We start from the raw sequence: 22886 nt of genomic DNA on the forward strand, positions 1-22886 counted from the left end.
AAAAATATACCAAACATGATAGCTTGGTGATAATCATAATCATCAAACATCGATTGAACCTGAAGGTGTTGTGATACAGTATAAAACGCACCCCAAATTTGTGAATCATGAAAATCGACATGGATTTTGGAATAGTTGCCATTTGAACATTTTTTTTTTGTATAAGGATAGCTTTTCCTAATCCAAACAATCTTGGATAGTTCACGGTGTTCGTCAAGCAAGAAAAAGCAGGACAAAACTTGAAATATTAAAAATAAATCAGGACGCCCCAAACCAATCTCAAAATCAGGACATGTCCTGCTAAATCAGGACGGATGGTAACTAGCGATGGGCGATTTTGAATCGATGTTCTGAAAACCGATTTTTTTGTTCCGATTAATCGATTTTTTGAATCGATGTTACGAGCACTCCAAATCGAATTTTTTTCATTCGATTTTTGTTTCGATTCAAAATGATGCAATTGATATAAATTTTGTAATGAGTTGATGAATTATCAACCTAGTTTTGAATTGGGCTTGAAGTGTTTAATATATAATTTTAAATTTCAAACGTTATTCAAATGAAAGAATTTGAAAATTATATGCAATTGTATTTGGTCTTACTTTGACAGCTTGTTTCTTTAAATTTCTTGAGCTTGAAAATTAAATCGATTCATAAACATCGATTCAAATCATTCGATTAAATCGGTGAATCGATTCGACATCTTGAATTTGAATCGATTCAGCAACATCGATGTTTTGATCAAACTTGCCCAACGCTAATGGTAACCCTAGTTGTAATTTGGCGCAAAACCTTATTGTGACAGAACCACAAATTTTCGGCTACAAAACCAGCTTTGTATATACACCTGCATTTCAGGAGAAGCTCCGTTGAATCTGCCGAGCGGCGACACTGATGTATGCATTCCACTCACTGATCGCGCTACGCAGGATTCTCAAATTTCTCAAACTTCCAACACAAGCGCATGGAAAAATGGTACAGTCGCCCCACAGTTATGGATCAACTAAGGGTCATTTTTCAGATCAAAATATGATTAAAAACATGGAGACGCTGTACAAATCAAAATTACCTTCCTGGCACTGCAGAATATAGTTGTTTTTGAGAATACACCTCAAAATTCGCGGTTATTTACCAAAATGGGTCGATTTCAATAGAAGTTCCTAACGGTGTCCACCCCACACATGTGGATCAGTGGGAGAGGAGGATCCTTATTATGGATCAAATCGACTGATATTATAGATCAGAACACTATAAAAGCAATTCATCTGCGAGCAGGGATTGAATCCTGAGAAAATTGAGAGAATCTCTCACGTATCGCTCTCTGTAACTATCATAACATGCTGCACATTATGAGAGACTGTTTAGTGTTTATCGTCTACTGCTACAACTTTGATTAGATTGGGGGGATAGTAGAGCATGATAAAACCCCTCTAAGCATGCCCCAAGACTGGAGGACACTATTGCTATTGGAAGTTCGTGGATTGTTTATCGTGCCAGTAAAGAAAAACACCTGTCCCCAACGGTAAACAAGCGAGAAAAATGGATTTTATCATCGCTCTCTCTTTGGGGCTCTCGCTCACTGCTCTCGTTTATCAGACTTGTTACACATTGCGATACAATGACGATCGTGGACTGCAACAGATGGGATGTTTTTCTTTGCTTGCTTTGATCGTGCTTCAAGCCTGATTTGCTACTGAAAAGGAATCGCAAAAGAAATTTCTTGCCGATTCCTTGCAGAAATTTTCTACAGCGACTCCCATTTGATCTGACATTTCTTTTCAACTGCGTACTGCAATCAGAAAAAAGCGCATTCTTGATCGATTGCTTGCGGAAATTTCACATGCATCAAGATAGGCCGAGAAATTACTTGTCAGCAGCGAATCAAGCTTCATACTCAAATGAAAGCGAATTCTGCAATGCCTGTCTGCGAGGTAAACTAATGGTGTGTTCGTGAAAGCATACGTTTTGGCGTTTCTTTCGGATTTGATTTGATTATCTTTGATTCATAACTGTGGTATGGGTTTCAATGCCTCACAGTTATGAATCAACGCTTCTGGGAATACGGTTGACTTTTTATATCCCACGGATGAAAAAAGCATATTATGAATGATTGCAATGCTGTACAGATTTATGGTTTACGTAGGTAAAATGTGTTCTGCGAAATTGGACCTGTATTGGCTCGAAAATCAAATCGCGATTATTTTTTCAAATCGACATAAGTAACTTTCATACAGTTCTGATAAAATTATTAAGAAGAATCACAACCTGTCTTCTAAAATTGTATTAAAATGAATCAACTTTTTATTATTTTTTCACCGATTGCATCTCATAAATTTTACATGTGGTCAGCTCGCGTAAAAATCTTCCCACTGGACGAGGATTTTTTTTTGAGTTCTTCGTGCAAGCCGAATGATGGCGTTCAAAACTCTCAGTTAATAAGTGTGGAAGTTCTCATAGTACATTGAGCTTAGAAGAAGGCTCTGTCTTAGTTCAAGCGTAACGCTAGAAGGAAAAGGATGTGTGCTAACATGTAGGAGAGGAAGTGAGTGCTTACCTCATTGAGTGCTGAGCTCCAAAAGTGTCATATTTTTTATGTTAAAAACCGGAAACGATCAATTGGCGGCATCAAAATACAAAAATAGATACAAATTGTGCGTGAGTATGAAAACTCATAGATTGATTCATGTCCATTTCTGTCGAACAACATCGGAAATGATCCCTTTCAACACGCACTTTTTGTCGAGCGCACGATTGCTAGAACCCCATAAAAATATGATTACTCTGCACGATGGACACGCACTCGGCCGCAAAATCGTGATCACTTTGTATTAAAAGTACATTTGATTTTATTACAATTTATAACTGCACGGTCGCAAGCGAAACGCGTGCGGTGACACTTACTGAACTTACCGAAGAATTCCATAAATCATAAGCCGTAATGTATACGCGAAACCTCCGGGAGCGTGTGGCGCCAAACTCCCATCCGTCGCGCCAGGCCGTCAATCGCGAACCAGGTCCGCAGGCAGGCCCGGAAAGAGAAACGGCTCTGGCATCATGATCCGAGCATATGTCATCGTCGAAATGCGTTCGTGAGTCGTCGCCACCAACCGCCTCCCGGTCGATGCGATGTGGGCAACATTTTGAATGACAGACACCCACAACATCAGCCGCGACGACACGACGACAACCAACATCGGCGGTTAACCGCGCGAGTATCCACTTCCCAGAACTCCACCGAAATAAATCGGTACGAATTCGTTGGTTAGAATTTTTAATAGCCTGCGGTGGATACTTACTGCTGAACGGGTCGAAGCATGTATGTTATGCTAGGGTTTCTTGAAAAGGTATTTGCAGAGATCGAAGCAGACTTACACATTTGCTCCTACACATTTAATACCTTCAGTAAAAAATACAAACTTTCATATAAGTTGAGGGGTCCAAACGCAAAAGGGTGTAAGTGTCATTTTGGTCAGTATTGAGTCAAGTACTTTGAAATATTCTTCTGTTTCCAAGTTTTTGAACGGTACTCTGAGTTGATTTTCCCGAGTGGTGTGTGATTCGTCGAGCATGTTGAAAGCTCCTTTGTGGGCGAACGATGGAATCCGGATCAAGAGTGATTGGTGCTCTGTGTCATCAGAACGATTGTTTACATAAAAAGCAAAAGTGTATGACTGCACAACAGAAATACTTCTGTTACTTTGTAGTCATATTGTAGATTCGATTACACCTTGATAAGAGTCTATACATTGTACCCCAATCGGGAAGCATCATCGCCAATCGACCATTTGCATCGGTCCACGCATGACTTCACTCAACTAGCCGCGCATAGTTGGATGGACAAGATTTGCGTGCATTAATATGCATGATGATGGCCGGCCACGTGTTTCGTGAGGGCACGAGCCCGAAAACGGGCTTCAATATTGCCGCGAAAAAAGTTAGTCATAAAGTACGGTGTGCAGTGAGCCAAAACGGTTGAACGGTACTCAACAAAAGCAATGAGAGGAACCCGGCTTACCAACCAACGTCTTGGATCCGTGGCAAGACGAGTGGATTGGGTGTCATAGTTTTGCATACAAATAAATACTGCGGCAAAAACGACACTGGAATAGATAATCTCCCGGCGATGGAGCGCGAGGCAGGTGGAACATGCAGTCGTAGACCAAGAACGCGCAGAAGAGGGAACTTCAAACAAATTTACAATCGGCCAAAGTGTTCGGAAAAGGGCCATTCAATTGTTATTAAAGGCTATTTGTAGCTCTATGAACTTGTCTGCACTTTGCTCAGTGTGGCTGTGCTTATAAATAGGCATTAAGTGAGCAAGAGCAGAAGATCCTGACGATGAATGGTGCGGGTGTGTGTGCTGTGTTTGGGATCACTTCGTGGTGGCGACCAATGTGCCCTGGCGGGATTTGGTACCGTATAGGAAGAACTCCGAGGGTGACTCAATGATATAGGAGGCGTTAGATGGTTAAGAGCTGTGAAACTGCCGCTATTATTCCGTGCCGTGATGGGCTAATTTGTTAATGTTTATTTATTACTCCTAAGCGGTCATTAGTCATATCTCGAGAATACAATGTCTGATCTTTGTGTATGGAGGTGTGGTGTTATAAAAGCCTCAAAACGGCGTAGTGAGAACGAAATATCAGGATATTTTGTACTTTGCCAAGTATGCATGCAGGTCAAACTAGACAATGTTTATCATCTCACAGCTTACCATCGTTTTTGTTGACTTCAACCAGAGATGATTGTTGGTTCTACTATCACGATAGTTATCTCTCAATTTGACATGTTTGTTAAATAAACAACCATTTCGGTAGAATCTATTGTGCTACGCTTGACATAATGGTCGTTTGGCATAAATGATCATTTTGAAACACAACATATGAGGAAGCCGGATCCCATTAATGATACTTTTTATGCACTTCGGCAGCGGGGTTTTCAAAAGCTACTGAGCTCATATTTGGCCACAATATGCATCGTACTATAATTCTTCCTATTGCCAAGTTTCAGATAATTCGACCGAGAAAAACACTGCATGCTAAAGTGAATCATGGAAGTGCCCATGAGTCCTGCCGCGTACATCCCCTGAAAACAACTTTTCGTATTTCTTCTAACATCCATTTCTCAGGCAATAGTAGTTTACGCAACAAGTTGCAGAAAGATGATTTTTACAGCCCGAGTCGTGCGTAAATATGTATGTGCTATCGCGTCCTGCGACGAGTTGCGTACAATATTTTTTGCAATTTCCGAAAATTGTTGTGTAATGATTTATAACAAAATTTCACACAGTTGCCTAATACTCAACCGATTCCAAATATTGTTAATGTTTTTGAAGCAAATTCAGTTGTCTTCAAACTATTCATTCAACACAATTTTCTAAAAAATTGTTTTGACTGAGTTATTCAACAAAAACTACCCAGAAACAAGATTTTTGAATGAAAAAATTAATTTTGTCTGGTACATTTATGTTTTTTCGTCAGAATTTGTATTTTTCTTTTTCAATTTTAATTACGAGTTGAAAAGTGCATAGATTTTTCAACATTTGCAGGAATATTTTAGTTTAAAAATAATTTACAAATTGTTGCAAGGCCTTCTCAAAGGTTTAACAGATTAGGAAACCTTGTTTCATATTTAGAAATATTGTTTATTTGACAAAAACGTGAAAAAAACCGGCATTTTTCGTTTAAAAAACAGATTTTGTTGAATAACTATCAGATATCAGAAAGTCGGCTCCAAAGGCATGTTTCCCACCAGTTGGGAGATTTGTGCCATCGCCATATTTGAGCTTATTTCATCATCTACCCGATGAGAGAGGAAAGGGAAGGGAAAGATGGGAGGAAATAGGAGTGGGGTCCCTTGAAGAGGGAATATCGCATAAGCGAAATGAGAGCATGAAGCTCCGTACCACAATGGGTTCGAACAGCGCCCTGCACTGCAAAACGCTTGAGCGTAAAGAGAGCCTATAGCTCATGACCACATCGGGTTGAGAATAACAGAATGTCCGCAATTTTCAGGCTTCTAAATTCAGTTTCACTTAATAAGTGTTTACCAAGTAATTTTAATCGTATTTGCGCAAAAACTGGACAGTTACATATCATGTGATACGAAGTTCCATAATCGGAATCACAACTATAACACACAAATGAGTCAGCACGCTGAATATTCGCCATGAGATAGATGAGTCGGCAGTGGCCTGTCAACGCTCTGACCAAGAGACTGCAATTCTGCTTTGACAGATTGAGCATGAGCATGATTGACCGCCCGCAGTTGCTACTCCGTTATTGCAAGAACAGCTGTACTTACACAGGGAACCAACAGACGCTACTCGGGATCAGTATCATCCTCAATGTGTAAATACTGGTGCTCTTATTATTATAATAAACAATACCGACGCCGGCTGCGTCCGAATGCAGGTCAATTTGGGGATGAGAGGGAAATGTTGACGTGTTACTTGCTTTACAGAAGCCGAGGAGTCCTCTGCACTTCCACAAGAAAACACTGGGAGTTTGGATATGGGAAAGGATTCGTTTTGGTAAACGATAAATATATAATTCGAAATGAATACGTGAGCATATACACGAATGACTGCACAATCCAAACCAGACACGATACTGATTTCGTTACTCGCTCGAGAGGAGCATACAACAGGTTCAACGTATCAAACTCTACTGACGCGTTTTTTTTTTGTTTTTCACCAGCGCATTTCCTTTTTTCTTCCGCGCAACGCGAACCGGACACAATGGATCCGGATTCCGTCGCTCGCCCACAAGGAGCATGCAACAGATTCAACGGATCCAACACTACTCCAAGAGACTGCAATTCTGCTTTGACAGATTTGTTAAATACTTAGTCACCTTTGGGGATGGCTTAGTAATGTACAATTTTGTTTGACGACGTGAATCAAATTTATTCCAATATTGTTTGTGCTGAGTTGCCGCCCAAGAATTTCTGAAGCTTCACCCAGCACTTCGAAATTGGCATAGCTGTCTAAAGGCCAATGATGTCATGCGATGCTCCATTGCGAGCTAATTCATTAGTCAATTCATTTCCAGCGATGGAAGAATGGCTAGGTACCCATACAAGATTTACAGAGTTGACTGAATTCAGTTCCTCAATTTGAGTTCGACATGTGATAACAAGCTTCAACCTTGAGTTGGCCGAAGCAAGAGCTTTTATAGCAGCCTGACTATCTGAACAGAAGTATATGACTTTACCCATTACGCGCTGTTGAAATGCTGATTGAACTCCAAACATAAGAGGAAATATTTCCGCCTGTAAAACGGTACAGTTTCTACCAAATGAGTACAACTGATTCAGCCTTAGCTCACGAGAATATACACCTGCACCAGCTCTACCTTCAAGAAGGGAGCCATCAATGTAACATACTATATTGTTTGATATACTTCTTTCCAGATAGCCTGACGTCCACTCTTCCCGTGACGGGAATTATGTGGTAAATTTCCTGAAAGAAAGTGACAAGCAATTGTGAGATCACTTGGAGCAAGGACAATTTTGTCCCAATTCACCTTAAGTGAAAACAACGAAGTGTGTGTAGATCTACAATTCACTGGATTTTTCTCCTGTAGACCCAGTACCCATAAACGGTAAGAGCAAGAAAGTGCTTCTTGTTTAAGATGTATGTGTAGTGGCACAACGTCGAAAAGGGCCTCGAGCACTGCTATGGGAATTGTAAAGATTTCCGTAAAAAGAAAAATGAATGTTTTATTCGGGTTGACCATAGGCCATATTGGCGACACCAACTCTCGACTACCTGAAGAGCACATTGCATCAGGTCGAATAGGGTGCTTATGCACATACCAACTATCAAAGCTAGATAGTCGTCGGCAAAACCATAAGTTGGAAAACCGCTATTATTGAGTTGTCTCAATAGCGTATCTGCTACGAGATTCCACAAAAGTGGTGACAAGACTCCCTCTTGGGGGCATCCGCAAACACTCAATTTTCGAATCGCTGCTTGACGCAATGTCGAGAAGAGATATCGGTTTTGAGCATCATTGTAGGTAGCTCATGGTTTCATGCGGCTTCCAATATGGCATCAAAAGACACGTTATCAAAGGCACCCTCAATATCCAAGAAAACACCCAATCAGGATTGCTTCTGAGCGAATGCTTTCTCGATATCGTATACAACTTTGTGTGAAAGAGTCACAGTGGACTTTCCAGTTTGGTAAGCATGTTGAATCAACATTGTTGATTCACATGAAGAGGCATGTTTACCAAACAAACAACACGGATGTGATGATCGATAATGCGTTCCAGACATTTCAGAAGAACAGAGGTCAGACTGATTGGTCTAAAACTCTTCGCTTATTCATACGACGCACGTCCTCCTTTCGGGATAAACTTTACAGTAATATCACGCCAGGATCTGGGAATGTATCCGGTGGCAAAACTGCCTACAAGTAGCTTTTTCAAAACACGTTTGATAAACTCAAATCCCTTTTGGAGCAGAACAGGATACATCCTATCTGCTCCTGGAGATTTTAAGGTGATTATAAAACGAAGCCAAACTTTTAATTTTCGAGTGCACAAGACGAGAGAATCTGACAACAGTTCGCGTTGAAAACCAATCAAATTGCTTGCTTGCTGGTGGTGACCAATGGGATAGATATTCTACGCGGAGCTCTGTTTCGTTCTCAAGTCTTGTGCTCTTGAAAATTTGAGGTTTGGCTTCGTTCTATAATCACCTAATTTTTTGTTTAAACAGTTTGAAAACAATTTAATTAGCTTCAAAAGCATATAAAAAAATTTGGAATCGGTTAAGTATGAATGAAGTTATGGTCAAACAAATATATTTTTTTTTAGTAAAATGAGGAAAAATTTGGAGTTAAATACTTTTAACTTAAACTAGTTTTGATTTTAGACCTTTTTTTGTTGCACAAACTTTTTGTTAATTTAATTTATAAGATAATGGTGCTAAATGTTTTAAAATTGGTTGGAAAATAATGAATTTATGGTGACTTCACTGAAGGCCATGTTTATAACTTGAAAATTCACCTTCAAGACGTTTGCGCCACCTCTAAATCTTAATATTTTAGCTCAAACTTGGTGGTTTATCTTTATTTGTGATTTAAATTCATAAAAACACAACCATTTTTGGTTGGAGAACTTTTGGAAAATATGCCGCACCCTATTGTTTAGTTTATTGCATTAGAGTAGGTCGTTTCGTGACAGAATGGCGGGATTAAAAATAACCTTTTACGATTAGAAATGGCAAAAATTTGTACATCAAATGCCATTTTCCATACGACATATTTGTACATGATACTTTTCCGCGATTCAGCAACTTTATGAAATATTCGTACAATACACGTTATACAAGCTTATCGTAGCTGAACGTTTTCGTATTTTTGTTTTTTGTTTGTCTTCCTCTAACGCTTCTCGCACTGGATGAAAATTGTTTATTACAGTGCCATTTAGGTTTGATCACGCCATGTTCCAAACAAATTTCGAATTATACCGAACAACATATTTAACCGACTTATCTATGTCAAAGAGTTCCTTCAACTCCTTTAATCAGGATAGTTCGAGGTAACAAACGTAAGCGGAGAGAGATCTATTACTATTATGAAACGTTATATAACAGATAACAGTCTTGGTTTAAAATAAGTTAAGTTTGATGATTAAACTCTAATAATTGTAACGGAAAAAAAACTAAAGAACATCCCAGGTAACCACTTGCACGCTAACTCGCCTTTTTGGCCTTATAGGGCTATTATACAGCTAGTTTAGGGCATGTCAGCTCTCTAATAGCAGTGTATTAGCACTTAAGGCGAATTAAAGAGCTATTTGGTTTCTTGGGAGCGTATGTTTGAAAGAAGGGAAAATTTTATCATTCAGTAGCAGGGGTTAAATTCTGAGAAAATTGAGAGTATCTCTTACTTATAGTTCTCTGTAACAATCACACATCATGAGAGTCTGTTTATCGTTTACTGCTATAGCTGATAGGCATGATAAAACGCATATAAACATGCTCCGAACTAGATTGTTTATGGCATCATGTTTAGGAATAAAACACCTACCCCCAATGGTAAATGTGAGCCCCCAATTTGTTTTCTTTTTGGAGCTATCCTTCGCTGCTGGTATTCATCAAGCTTGTTACAACTTGCGGAACATTGCCGATCATGCAACCATACAGGTGCGATATTTTTCTTCGCTTGCTTTGATCGTGCTTCGAAATCAATTGGAATGGAAACCAATTCTACAATTCCAGTTCAATAGATGAATTGCTGAGTGCCAATAACCATTAACCCCAACATCCTATACATAATGTTCCGTATATACAGTCAACTTTCCCTTACTCGATATTCCGTGTCTCAATATCGAGTTAGACAACCATAGTGATAGTAGGTTTTTATGGCCAACTCGATGGTCCCTTGGATCGTAATTGCATAGTTTTTGTGTTATGTAACTCGAAACCTCTCTAACTCGATAGTCCTTCCAATATCGAGTTATGACGAGTTGTGTGTGTATAACAAACCACATGGAAAAACTATGATGTACAAGTCATGAAATTCATAAATTGATTAGGTCATGAAATAAGAACCACAAATCATGATTTCTGGATTCATAATCATGATTCTTCATAAGCGTGACATCCAGAATTACAACACCATAGTGCATACGAAGCGATTTGCTTGAAATCATTCGTATCTATCATCTATTATTCAACGGGAGGAAGTGATTATGTGATAGAGCACATGGGTTTCAAACGGAAGGTTCTTGGTTCGAATCTCGCAAACGCATTCTACTTTTTTTCTTTCATTTTGTCGATCATAAACGCATGCACGTGCTCGAGTCATGATTTTAGGCATTTGATTCATGATTCCGAGCAATCAACAACAAAAAATTAACGCATGTGTTGGGTTACAGGAATCTGACTCATCATGAGTCCGAATCATGGTGTATTTGCATTAGATGAAAACACACTGAAATCATGATAGCATAAGAGAAGTTGAGCTCAACAAACTATTTGTTCTATTTATTGAATCAACCTTGAAGAATTTTTGTACATGTGGTCCTAACTGACATCAAACCCGGCAAGATGCAGATGAATACTAAGAGTTCCTAACAGTGATCCGAAAAAGATCAACTTCGTTGCACAGAAAACGAAACAGTTATTTTAAAGAATCCTTTTGTTTTGCCAGAACTGAATCAACAAGTGGCAAACAGCTTCCCAGTTGATACTGTGGAATTTCGCGCCTTGTTCGCTTGAGTCAGGTCAGTTTGGGGGGAGATTTCGCGTTGTTCCGTTGTCGTTTGCCACAGTTTTAGTGGTGTCGAATTACAGCTACCCAACGAGACAGTCATTAACTAATTACGCTCACACCTAAACGCGAGGTCCGCCGGGATCATGGAATGCGGACCATATGTTCGTACTGAAGAGCGTAAAAAATACAGCAAACATGTTGGTACTTTAACTCCATATGGCGTCCGCCAAGCGTGTGGCACAAATTAGTACCCATGATTCGTTTGACATTCACGTGCTTTAGTCCCCTGGATATCATCCGGGACCGAGAAAAAGTAATGTTTGCACCAAGAACGAGTAGGGGCGACCTGGGGCAAAATGCACCAGTGTCAAAATGGACATCAAACAGCGAGTATCAATAGACGGATCTAGTTGTTTGTGACCATCCGGTTCATGGACAACAGGTCGTAAGACAAAACGTTGAAATGACAAAAGGTCGAACGAAAAAAAGGTTAAAAACTATTTGCTTGGTAATTAATTTTTGTTCTTCGATCTTTCGTTCTTTCGAAGTTTTGTATTTCGACCTTTTCTCTTTTAACCTTTTTTTCTTTCGAACTTTTGTAATTCAAAATGTGTAAAATTTTAAAAAAGGCTAACCATCAACAACGTTTCATAAATCAATTTTAAATTTGTTTTTGTTTATTCCAGTTGATTCGACAAGTTACGTTTCACCCAGACAGTGCATAGGGTAAATTATGTATTTTGGACAGGCTAAGGATATGTCTGGAAACGGCGATTGATTAACTGCATTAGATAGTAATATTTTATTTCCTAATGTTACTTACATGCTTAATGTCCCATTGTACTTTGAGTTTCTGGGGAGCAAAAGCTTACAAACTGTAGTATTAGCTTCCAAAATAGCGTTTTTTGTGACCTGTCTGTTATACATTTCGGACACCAAATATACATTTTGGACACCCTCATGTGAATATAATTTGGACAGGGGCGTTATCTCGATATCCATGCAATGGTTTCTTAAAAATACGATCATATCATAAAATTTTAGGAGTTTGAATGTGACTTATGCATTTTTTCGCTTATCGGATGTGTATATTAGTGATAATCAATAATTTCATGTAATGCAAGCAAATATCATCAGATCCACGAAAAACGCCTGCAAGTATGCATGCATGTAACATTCCAGTGTGTTTCATCAGATGGCTAAATTATATCAACTGAACAAAAACAATAATATATTTTGGACATCATCTGATTTATGCCTTATATACTCATGTTAAGATTTTAGATGAACTTAGCTTAAATTTTAGACATATTTTATCATGTTGCCACTTTTAAACTTTTTATGAATGCCAATTCTGAGCGCTATTATTGCATTTAATGTTTGTTCTTGAACTGTACATCCTCTTGCATTCGTAGGTTTCACAGATGTTCTGTTGATACAATTCACAATTTTGATATTTTTGAAGCCAATTTGTAATTGTTATGGGAATTGTCATCATTAATAAGCAGCATAGTATATTAATAATACAACACATGATTTCCCATACATATATTCCTCACCATCTCGTTGGAAATGAGCATAGAACGACTAGCCTGTCCAAATTATATGCATGTCCAAATTATATACGTTACCCTATTACCCCACGCACCCCATATGTGTGACCAACCGCGAATGGTGCAAGCAATCTGTTCCCAAAGGAACATTAAGGGGGCTGTCAACTGTGAAGTCACCGTTTTTGTGCACCCTCTCGTCAAAGAGGTTCGCATGGTTGGTTTTTGGAATGCATTTCGAAGAGACGACGAAACATTGAAGCGCAACACGCGACAAAATCAAGGTGTGTCTTAATAAGCACGCAGTACGTGACACATGAGCTTGCATCATGGTGGAAAGATGCGCGAAAAATTGTAATCAGACTCTATATGTGTACGGTTTGATTGGGTGGTGTAGATTTTTTTTTTGATGGGTGTAGTGAAAATAAGAAGCTTTAAGGTAATTTCACTTGGAACTAGAGATATTTCATGAATAACGAGTGTTTCAGAGGTATTTCATAAACTATACCCAGACAATAAAAAGTCACATAAAATCGAAGTAAAAACTCGGTTACTTGTACCAATAACATCACACCTGCACCCTCTGATTTTGATTTTCTAACTGAACAAATAAATCAAACGATTGATGCAATGATCAAAACAACCACTATGACTGAAGAAGTCAAATTTGGTGTTAAATTTACTAATAAAAGTGTTATTAGATAACGGTTATCTAATGGATTCAAATATTTTTATGAATATTTTGAATTACAATGCTCGTTTTTTCAATGGTAAAGAGGACGAGCTGTTTTGCCAACAGCTAATGGCATGCATATAGCAGTTATTACTGAAACTTATTTGAAACCTAGATCCAAACTCAAAAGAGATCCTAACTTTTTTGTTTATCGTAATGATCGACTGGATGGAGCATATGGTACAATTGCAATCATCATTCATAGGCGTATAAAACATTAACTTTTTTCGTTATTTGAGTCCAAAGGTTTTGAAACAGCGTGTGGTTGTAATATAAACAGCATGGTAAATATACTTTCATAGCTGCCTGTTTGCCTTTTTAATGCAGAAAGTTAATTTGTTCCAAACTGACTTGCGGAAAATTTACTCGCAATAAGTTTTTTTTTTGTCATTGGTGACTCTAATGCCAAACATCGGTCATGGAATAATAAGCAAAGTAATTCCAATGGCAAAATTTTATTTGATGAGTGCTCTTGAAGATGTTTCTCAATTCAATACCTTGATAGTCCTACTTGTTTTTTCTTATCTAGAAACCCTTCACGATTGATTTGGTCTTAACCGACACAAGTCACCTTTGTAGCCAACTGGTTACTCACGCTGATTTTGTTTCTGATCATGTCACTGTTACATTTCAAATATCGCATGAAGTGATTTTCAATCATATCAGCTCCACTTTCAATTATTTTCAAGCCAACTGGAATATATATGAAACATATATTGATAGTAATCTTGATGTAAACATTTCTCAACAAACAAAACTTGATATTGGCAATGCTCTTGAAACTTTAACAAATTCCATTGTTGAAGCCACGAGTATTGCAATTCCGAAATGTGAAGTGAAATTTGAATCCGTGATTATAGACGATGATCTTAAACTCTTGATCCGGCTTAAAAACGTGAGGAGAAGACAATTTCAACCTTATCACGATCCTGCTATGAAAATTATATGGAAGGATCTGCAGAAATAAATTAAAAAAAAAAACGATTTTCAAAATTATTAAACAAAAATGTTGAAAATAAAATTTCTCAATTGGACCCTGGCTTTAAGCCCTTTGAATATTATATAAAATTTTGAAAAAAACCTCAGAAGCCAAATCCGGGATTGAAAGAGGAAAACAAATTATTACTAACTAATTGCGAAAAAGCTCAAAAACTTGCTATGCAGTTTGAAATCACGCACAATTTTAATTTAGGACTTACTAGTCCAATTGAAAATCAAGTTACTTAGGACTTCGAAAATATTCTCAATCAGGTGAACGTTTTCGAAAATGCCTGGTAGACTGATTTGGAAGAAGTGAGAACTATTATTAAAAAAATCAAAAATATGAAAGCTCCTGGCGACGATGGAATTTTTTACATCCTCATCAAGAAACTTCCAGAAAGTAGCTTATCATTCTTAGTTGATATATTTAACAAATGTTTTCAATTGGCATATTTTCCTGACAAATAAAAAAATTCTAAGTTTGTTCCAATTTTAAAACCAGACAAAAATCCTGCAGAAGCTTCTAGCTATTGTCCACTCAGTTTGCTTTCCTCCATCAGTAAACTTTTTGAAAAGGTCATTTTGAGCAGGATGATAATTCACATCAATAGAAATTCATTTTTTGCCAATGAACAGTTTGGATTCCGCCATGGACATTCGACCTTTCGTCAACTTCTACGTATAACAAATTTGATTCGTTCCAACAAATCTGAAGGCTGTTCTACTGGTCTTGTTCTTCTAGATATAGAAAAAGCATTCGACAGTGTTTGACATGAAGACTTCACTGTGAAATTATAAATCTTTAATTTTCCAACATACATTGTTAGAATGATTCAAAGTTATCTGCCAAATCGTATACTTCAGGTTAATTATCAGAACTCCAGGTCTAAAAGACTTCCTGTAAGAGCTGGTGTTCCTCAAGGCAGCATTTTGGGACCAATATTATACAATATTTTCACAATTGGCTTACCTGAGTTATCTCAGGGATGTCAAAAATCTTTGTTTGCGGATGACACTGGCCTTTCCGCTAAAGGACAAAGCTTGCGTGTCATCTGTAGTAGATTGCACAGAAAATTTGCATTCTTCATACTTGCGAATGGAATATTTCTCCTAATGCTTCCAAAACTCAACTAATAATATTCCCACATAAACCAAAAGTTCTTTATTTGAATCCTTCACGTAGACATCCCAAGTAACACACATGTCACCGAAGAGTCACGGCAGCGCAGGTTTTTTGTTGCGCAGAAGTCACTGTGACTAGAAATATAGTTATGACTTAAAATTAAGTCACAGTGACTTCTGTGCAACAAAAAACCTGCGCTGCCGTGACTCTTCGGTGACATGTGTGTTACTTGGGATGTTGTTACGATGAGAGGAATTTGGTTAGATGAAGTTAAGTATCTAGGGCTTATGCTAGATAACAATTTAACTTGCAAAAATCACGTTGAGGATATTTAAGCCAAATGTAACAAATATATAAAACTTATTAACAGAAAATCAAAATTTTGTCTTGAAGACAAGCTCTTGATTCACAAACAAATTTTCAGGCCAGCCATGTTGTACACACTCAGTTGAGCTCGGCAAATTGTCACTTTTTTTTCGAGATCCGCACAACCGAACGGTCAGCAACTTGGATTTAGCTGATATTCCAGCAAAAAATCGAGTTTATTTAAAGCAGCACCTGTGGGTGCCGCTGACATCAAACGTCATTTCATCTGTCAGAAAAAGGAACTTTAACCGAGATTTGCACAGCTGAGATCAGCATTCTGATTAAAGTGTATATGCTGTACCAATATGGACTAGCTGTTGTAGTACCAGGAAGAAAGCTCTGCAGAGAATTGAAAATTAAATTTTGAAAATGATTCTAAAAGCTTCCTCTCTGGTATAGTACCAAAGAGTACCATAGAATATGCAATGTTGAAACATTGGAACAGATGTCAAATAAAACACTTAATAATTTCAGCCAAAAATCGTTACAATCTTCTAATGCCACGATTAATGCGTTATATATTTAGGTTAAGTTAGGTTAATTAAATTATAAACGTGTTTTTTTTTTCTCTTATAAGCAGGTGTAATCAACTCACCTGCTGTAAAAAATCTGAACTGCTACGGCAAATGAAATGTAATATGTAAATGTAAAATGTTAATAAAATCTTAAATTTGTTTTATCAAATTAGTATGATAGTGTTGTCTAACACAGAACACTTAGGTATAAGAATGTAATGTTTGAAATGATACTAATAAAGAATTAAAAAAAATGGAAATCATCAACTTAGTAAGAATGAGCAAAGTTCAGAATGTGTCGAGAGTAAGTTTGTCGAAATTGAAGCAAGATGAAGTTGAGATCGAGTTGATGGGAAGTACAAATTAAGGCCAGAATCAGTTTGAAGAGTATAAAGAGTTAGCTAGTCGAAAAGAAAGAAAATTTAGAGTAGGTTGCTTGTATAGAAAAAAGAGTCAAAACGAGTCTAGAAGTGTGACTTCCCATTGGATCGAAAATAAGTGTGAGTTGAGAGTCATTGAAGTGAAATGTTCATCGATACTTAAAATTAAAAAGCGATTATATCGATTTATCAACTATTATTTTAGTGTCAGAGAAGCTATACAAAATCTTTAGTTTTAGCTAAATACAATGATATAACTGATCATTTCAGCATCTCTGATTAACCCCTCTACCAGCAGCTCAATTTTTTACTATTAAAATATTCAAACTGCGTTTTTTTTTTTGTTTTTTGATATTTTTCTATTGTCACTATTGATTATTGGTCATCCGGTTTATAAGATATTCAGATATTCCTTAGGGGAACAACAACAACAATTTCTTTGTCCGACATTTTGTTTTAGTGAATTTGTCAATAACATGAAAATAGGGGCTATAAGGAGCTATGAGGGTTATAAGGAGAAATATCAAATTAATGCAGTACGGCTTTGTTTATTTCTACATTTTCGCGTAATAAGAGCTGATTTTACTGTATTTATATTATATTCGATTTAACTATTCGTATTGACGATTTAACTATTCGTTAGACGAGAAACTTGCGACGATCGGAGCGCCTCCAGCTTTCATATAACGGAGGGTATTAGAACTAAGTTGGACGTGATAATTTCGCATTTTGGAAGAAAACATCACCTCCAAACACTAGCGACTCTGCTGTGGGATGTTGACGTTTGATCACGAATAGATTATGATCGGACGTTTTTGAAATCTACGCAAAATTTATGATTTTTTTTTATGATTTTTTAAAAATGTGTTCGATACGTTGAGTAGCTGTCAGTTTTCGGAACCTTCTCAATATTGTACACCGTGTACAAACCAGTTTTGTTTTCTCCAAGAAATCTGTGAATTACATGTATTTTTAAGTTTTCCAGATCTTAATACGGTTGCTTCATTTTTTCACAACCGACTCAGAAATTGTGTTGTCTTAAACAACGTATAACAGAACTTCGAATCGAAAAATTCTGTAACTTGAGATATTTATGTGGGTTAAGTGGGCTTAAGCCGAGATAACACGATAACACGATTTTTCAGTAAAGTTGAGGAAAACTATCAAGTCGAATTGTTCCGTCAATAACTGTAATTACATGTCCGTTTGATTACAAATATCTGCATCGTTTTTCATAACAATGGCCAATGGTTTAATAATCTTAAGGCACAAGTTAAAATGGAGCAAATGTCTAAAACGCAAAAGCAGTTTTCGGGCTTGAAATCAACAAATCGAAAAATTAAAACACACAGCCTTTTCATTTTAAAAATAAAATAGCTAGCTGTGTGTTTTTATTTTTTGTGATCTATCGATTTTATCTGCTTTTTCAGTTTTGACATTTTTATTTAGACCTTAACCTCTTTACTGGCAGCTTCTTTTTTTACCGCAATAAAAATATTCAAACCTCGATAACTTTTTTTTGTATCTCGATATTTTTGCATCATTTTTTCACATGTTCTCAAAAACCTCTTCTAGATTAAGAATCTATGTTGTTACGTGTCATTGGTGATCTGGTTTTAAAGATATTCCAATGTTCCACAGTGGGCTATACAATTCTAGGTGATAAGGAGCTACTTTGAAAAAACCATGAAAATCGGTTAAGTATTCTAGAAGATATCTTAAAATTACGTTATGATGTTTTTTGAAGTTTCCAAGATCTTTGTTTGACCAGCGTAGTACCGTGGTAGACACACGTATGCCGATTACTCAAAGACGACTGCGTCAAATTGCTTCATTTTTTCACAATATACTCTCATTAATGTATTGTTTCGAAGAGTGAATATCTCAATACGATAAAGCCTGAGATATTTACGTGGGTTATGGGTATGCGTCGGTCCCCCAAGAAATTTCGGGATATCTCAGGATCCAGTTAACCAATATTCAATACTTACACAGATTCTCCATCTAGAAGAGTTTTTTTTAAGGATTTTGTGAAAAAATAGTGCAAAAATATCGAAAAAGAAAAAAGTTATCGAGGTTGAATATTTTTATTGCGGTAAAAAATTAAGCTGCTGGTAGAGGGGCTAAGAAAGAAGTTAGTGTGAATATTTCACGCATACGCAAGAACTCTTGCTTTGGGCGTCTGTTCATGGCAATTGATCATTTTACGAAATGATAACAGTGTTGATATTGATGTTATTTCCATGGGGTTGACCCATTTCTCATAAAGACGTTTCGCATAAAGACCTTTCGCATAAGGACGTTTGACAAAATGGACGTTTTGCATTAATTATGCAAAATGTCCATTATTCCGAGCCAGGAGGAAATAACTAGTGAATATCAAATTGAGGTATTCCATACCAGATAATTTCCAATACTTACAACCTGAATGAGGTATGAATGAGCCCTGCATAAGAGGTAAAATACCTCAGATAATACCTTCTGCATATTCTACAAATACCAAGCTGGTAATTAGATTAGGTATTGTAATACCTAAATAATTCGTGATGGATTTTCATATAAAAGTGATTTTTTTTTTCAATAATAGTTCAATACCTCCAGCAGCCCTCAATACCTATCGAATACCAAAATGAAGTATTTTTAATTGTTTTAAAGATTTTTTTTCAAATACCATTATAATACCAAAATTAGGTATTGACAAATGAACAATACCTAATTATGGTATGATACCAAAATATGGTATGCATAAGTTATTGCGAGTTATTTTTTTCTCCTTGGGATGCCAAATGTCCATTATGCCAAACCTCCTTATGCGAAATGTCCCACCCCCTTTTTTCATACGTTTTTTTCTTTTTTGTTTTGGAAACGTCATTTATGTGTTGCTATTTTGCAAAAAGATCTATACTGCCCTTCTACGCCTACTTGTCCCATGTTCCATGTGTACCTTATGGACCGCGGGACAAATATGCGTAGAACGGCAGTATAGGGCTCTGCATGGTTTTGATTTTACATGGGTTTTTGACGTTTACTGACCTTTTTGTTTATGTAAGAGTGAAAGAGAAAGGAAGATTTTTGTGCAGTGAACCATCGCTGTGAACACAGAAACACACTCGCAAAACCAGATTGCTTTCTTGCGCGTGATATTTTGAATCTCACTTGCGCCTTAAATTCAACACCGGAAAATATCGTTAAAACTTCATAGGGTTTACAACATTAACTGAAATTTTCTCAATGATTATTTCTTACAGATGGGACTAACTTGCGATACACGGCAGTTAAGTTTCCGTATTATGAATCAAAATAGTATTCCTGATTAAAATCAATCAACTATTATTGTTGCTACGGCATTTTTGTACATGTGGGTGGTCAATTTTCTCTCTTCAGTTGTCAGCTTTTTCTCAATCCCCCAACAATATCAAAACGACTTGAAAACTCCTAAAGAAAGTGTAATACTGATGAGGTGAGTCATTGATTGGTGCGGTTCCACGTATGTATGTCGCTGTGCTACTTATGCTACTTAACATCGAGTCACGTGCTACTGCTAAATTTAGCGCTGGCTGACCAACAGTAGATATGATGACAATCTCACAATACCCGACAGCTGAGTGGCGCTCGCCATCGTTGAACGAGGAGAGCGTGAAAGAGTGTGACAGGCAGACCCAAATGAAACAAAAGATCGAAGGGTGGTGTGAAACAATGGCGGTAATTAATCATCAATTACATGCCGCTGCAATGGCAATCGATTGGCTGATGGGTTTGCTGAAATGGTTGACTTGTGTAGCGGGGATGAAGGAGGTGGGCAACGTAAATGAATGGTACAGTGGATCCACAATTAAGAATCGTCCACAATTTATGAATCAGCTGACTTTAAATGACAAAATAACAACAAAAATCAACACAAAACATCACGTAAACAATTTTACTCAAAATAAATTATAAGCGAAAATGTTTCCGTGATGTTTTGTGCTATTTTTTACTGTTATTTTGTCCTTTAAAGGCAGCTGATTCATAAATTGTGGGTGATTCTTAATTGTGGATTCACTGTATAATATGTTGCTTTCGATCTTCAAACAAATTTTCAGGCCAGCCATGTTGTATGCTGTACCAATATGGACTAGCTGATGTAACACCAGGAAGAAAGCTCTGCAGAGAATTTAAAATAAAAGTTTGAAAATTATTCTGAAACTCCTTCCCTGGTATAGTACATAGAATAGCCAATGTTGAAACATTGGAACAAATGTAAAATACAATCATTATTATTCTTAGACAAAAACGTTGTAATCTTCTATTGCCAAGATTAATGTATTATATATTCAGGTTAAGTTTATTCAAAAAGTGTTTTTTGCTCTTATAAGCAGGTGAAATAAACTCATCTGTAAAAATTATGAACTGCTACGGAAAACAAAATGTTGTTAACAAAATGTTAATAAAAGATACATTTAGTTTACCATAATTAGGATAATAGTGTTTTCTAACACATAACACTTAGGTATAATAAAATAATGTTAAATGCTTTAGAAAAAATAAAAATAGGAAAAAAATAAGAATAGCAATGTAAATTTACGGAATAATTTGTTCATTTCTTTCTATGAAAATAACAGTTGTATTAACTAAAAGCAGCCATAGAAATAAGCATCAAACGAAGGGGTATGAACAGTTTAGCAATGAAATATAAAAGCACTGAAAAACACATTTAGTACCGGAAAATATTTATACCAATTTATTGCTTGTTTCGAATTATTTTATTGGATATTATTCATAGACAGTTATCCTTTTAATACCAACTAAACTCTCAGACGATTATTGTACAAATCGTTATTCTTTTGCATTGCAATTATTCTTTTATACTTATCCCACGTTTCTTTGAAGGAAACACATACTCCCTGTAGCCCAATAGCATGCCGTCGAATGAATTTTTTAGAGCATTTTTCACACGATAGGCCATCGTATCCAACGTGGCACGCACATTTTTCTACTGTTGTGACTTTACCCAATCCATGATCTTTGTAATCGGCACTATCCAAAACGATGTCAAGTGATTCTAGTCCACCAGTAGCGTTGCTCTTTACGTAAAACTCCTTCACCCTCGACAATACAGTCATGAATGTATTTCTGGAAACATGACTTCCATCTAGGTGACGCCACTCCTGTTCAGTCATTGGAATACGTTTTCGATTCAGCTCTCCACTGATCTCCGAATCTCGATTATGATAGTAAACGAGTGTCTGTTCGCTGCCTTGAAGTACTACGTCTGGGTTATCAACGCCTTCGTGATCCGTTGCTGGAATATCTAGAAATCCTCCATAAGACATGAGCAGATTTCCTTTCATCTGCACGGGCAGAGAGTAATATTTTAGTGATTTTTTGTCATTAGACCACTTTGAAGGTACAACATTACTGTCCAGAAGACTAGTTACAATCTGAAAAACAAAAGGGTATTTGAAGTTATCAAATCTTTATGAAGGAGACCTTTGTCCTACCTTGCGTCTGAAAAGATTATCCGCCATTTCACATTTGTCTGTGATTCCGGAGCAAAAACATTGTTCTCTGATTCTCATGACGCGTTCTGCGGGTTCTGCTTCCTGTTTGGCAGATTTTTCGCATTCTACCATTTTTACGTAAACTGCTAGCAATGCTTCACTATGCCCTTCCTGTGTGATTCCTTGGCATTCATAAAATCCTTCGTTTGAACAATCCATGTCAGTACATATTAGGGTGCTACTTTTTGGACTACTCTGAACTTCACATTTTTTCGATACGAACGTTCCATTGAACTTCCAGCGAATTGTTGGGTAATCGACGTTCCCTACGTGTAGTTTAAGACGCTTTCCGGGCGTCACAAATGTAGTTATGTGCAATGGACTGGTCGTTTCTGCAGATTGCAACTCCAATGCAAAGGAATATCCAAGAAATAAAACGAGAACAAAATTTTTCAAAAAACGCGCACCCACGAACATCTTGATCTATTGATGGGGAACGATCAATCGTTTGTGACTGAGAACGGATCA

General features: G+C 37.0%; 2 protein-coding genes across 2 annotated transcripts in view; one reads left to right on the plus strand and one right to left on the minus strand.

The window, feature by feature from the left end:
- LOC5566583 (putative transcription factor SOX-15) overlaps positions 1-22886 on the plus strand; it is a 220892-nt gene that overhangs the window by 179038 nt on the left and 18968 nt on the right. The gene's annotated exons all lie outside the window — the stretch shown is intronic.
- Positions 21580-22883, minus strand: LOC5566582 (basement membrane-specific heparan sulfate proteoglycan core protein). Its single transcript, XM_001650927.2, has 2 exons — positions 22359-22883; positions 21580-22298 (listed from the first exon to the last, which is right to left on the minus strand). The coding sequence occupies exons 1-2, from the start codon at positions 22833-22835 to the stop codon at positions 21663-21665; spliced, it is 1113 nt and encodes a 370-aa protein (XP_001650977.2). The 5' UTR covers positions 22836-22883; the 3' UTR covers positions 21580-21662.

Source organism: Aedes aegypti, chromosome 3, assembly GCF_002204515.2.
Source record: "Aedes aegypti strain LVP_AGWG chromosome 3, AaegL5.0 Primary Assembly, whole genome shotgun sequence".
In the NCBI taxonomy this organism is placed as follows: Eukaryota; Metazoa; Arthropoda; class Insecta; order Diptera; family Culicidae; genus Aedes; species Aedes aegypti.

What these genes read in the sequence shown, in the direction of transcription:
- LOC5566582 (XM_001650927.2), bottom strand. Translation starts at nt 22,835, where the DNA reads ATGTTCGTGGGTGCGCGTTTTTTGAAAAATTTTGTTCTCGTTTTATTT. An exon ending in ATAATCTTTTCAGACGCAAG is followed by an intron (nt 22,299 to 22,358) that starts GTAGGACAAAGG and finishes TTTGTTTTTCAG; the next exon opens with ATTGTAACTAGTCTTCTGGA.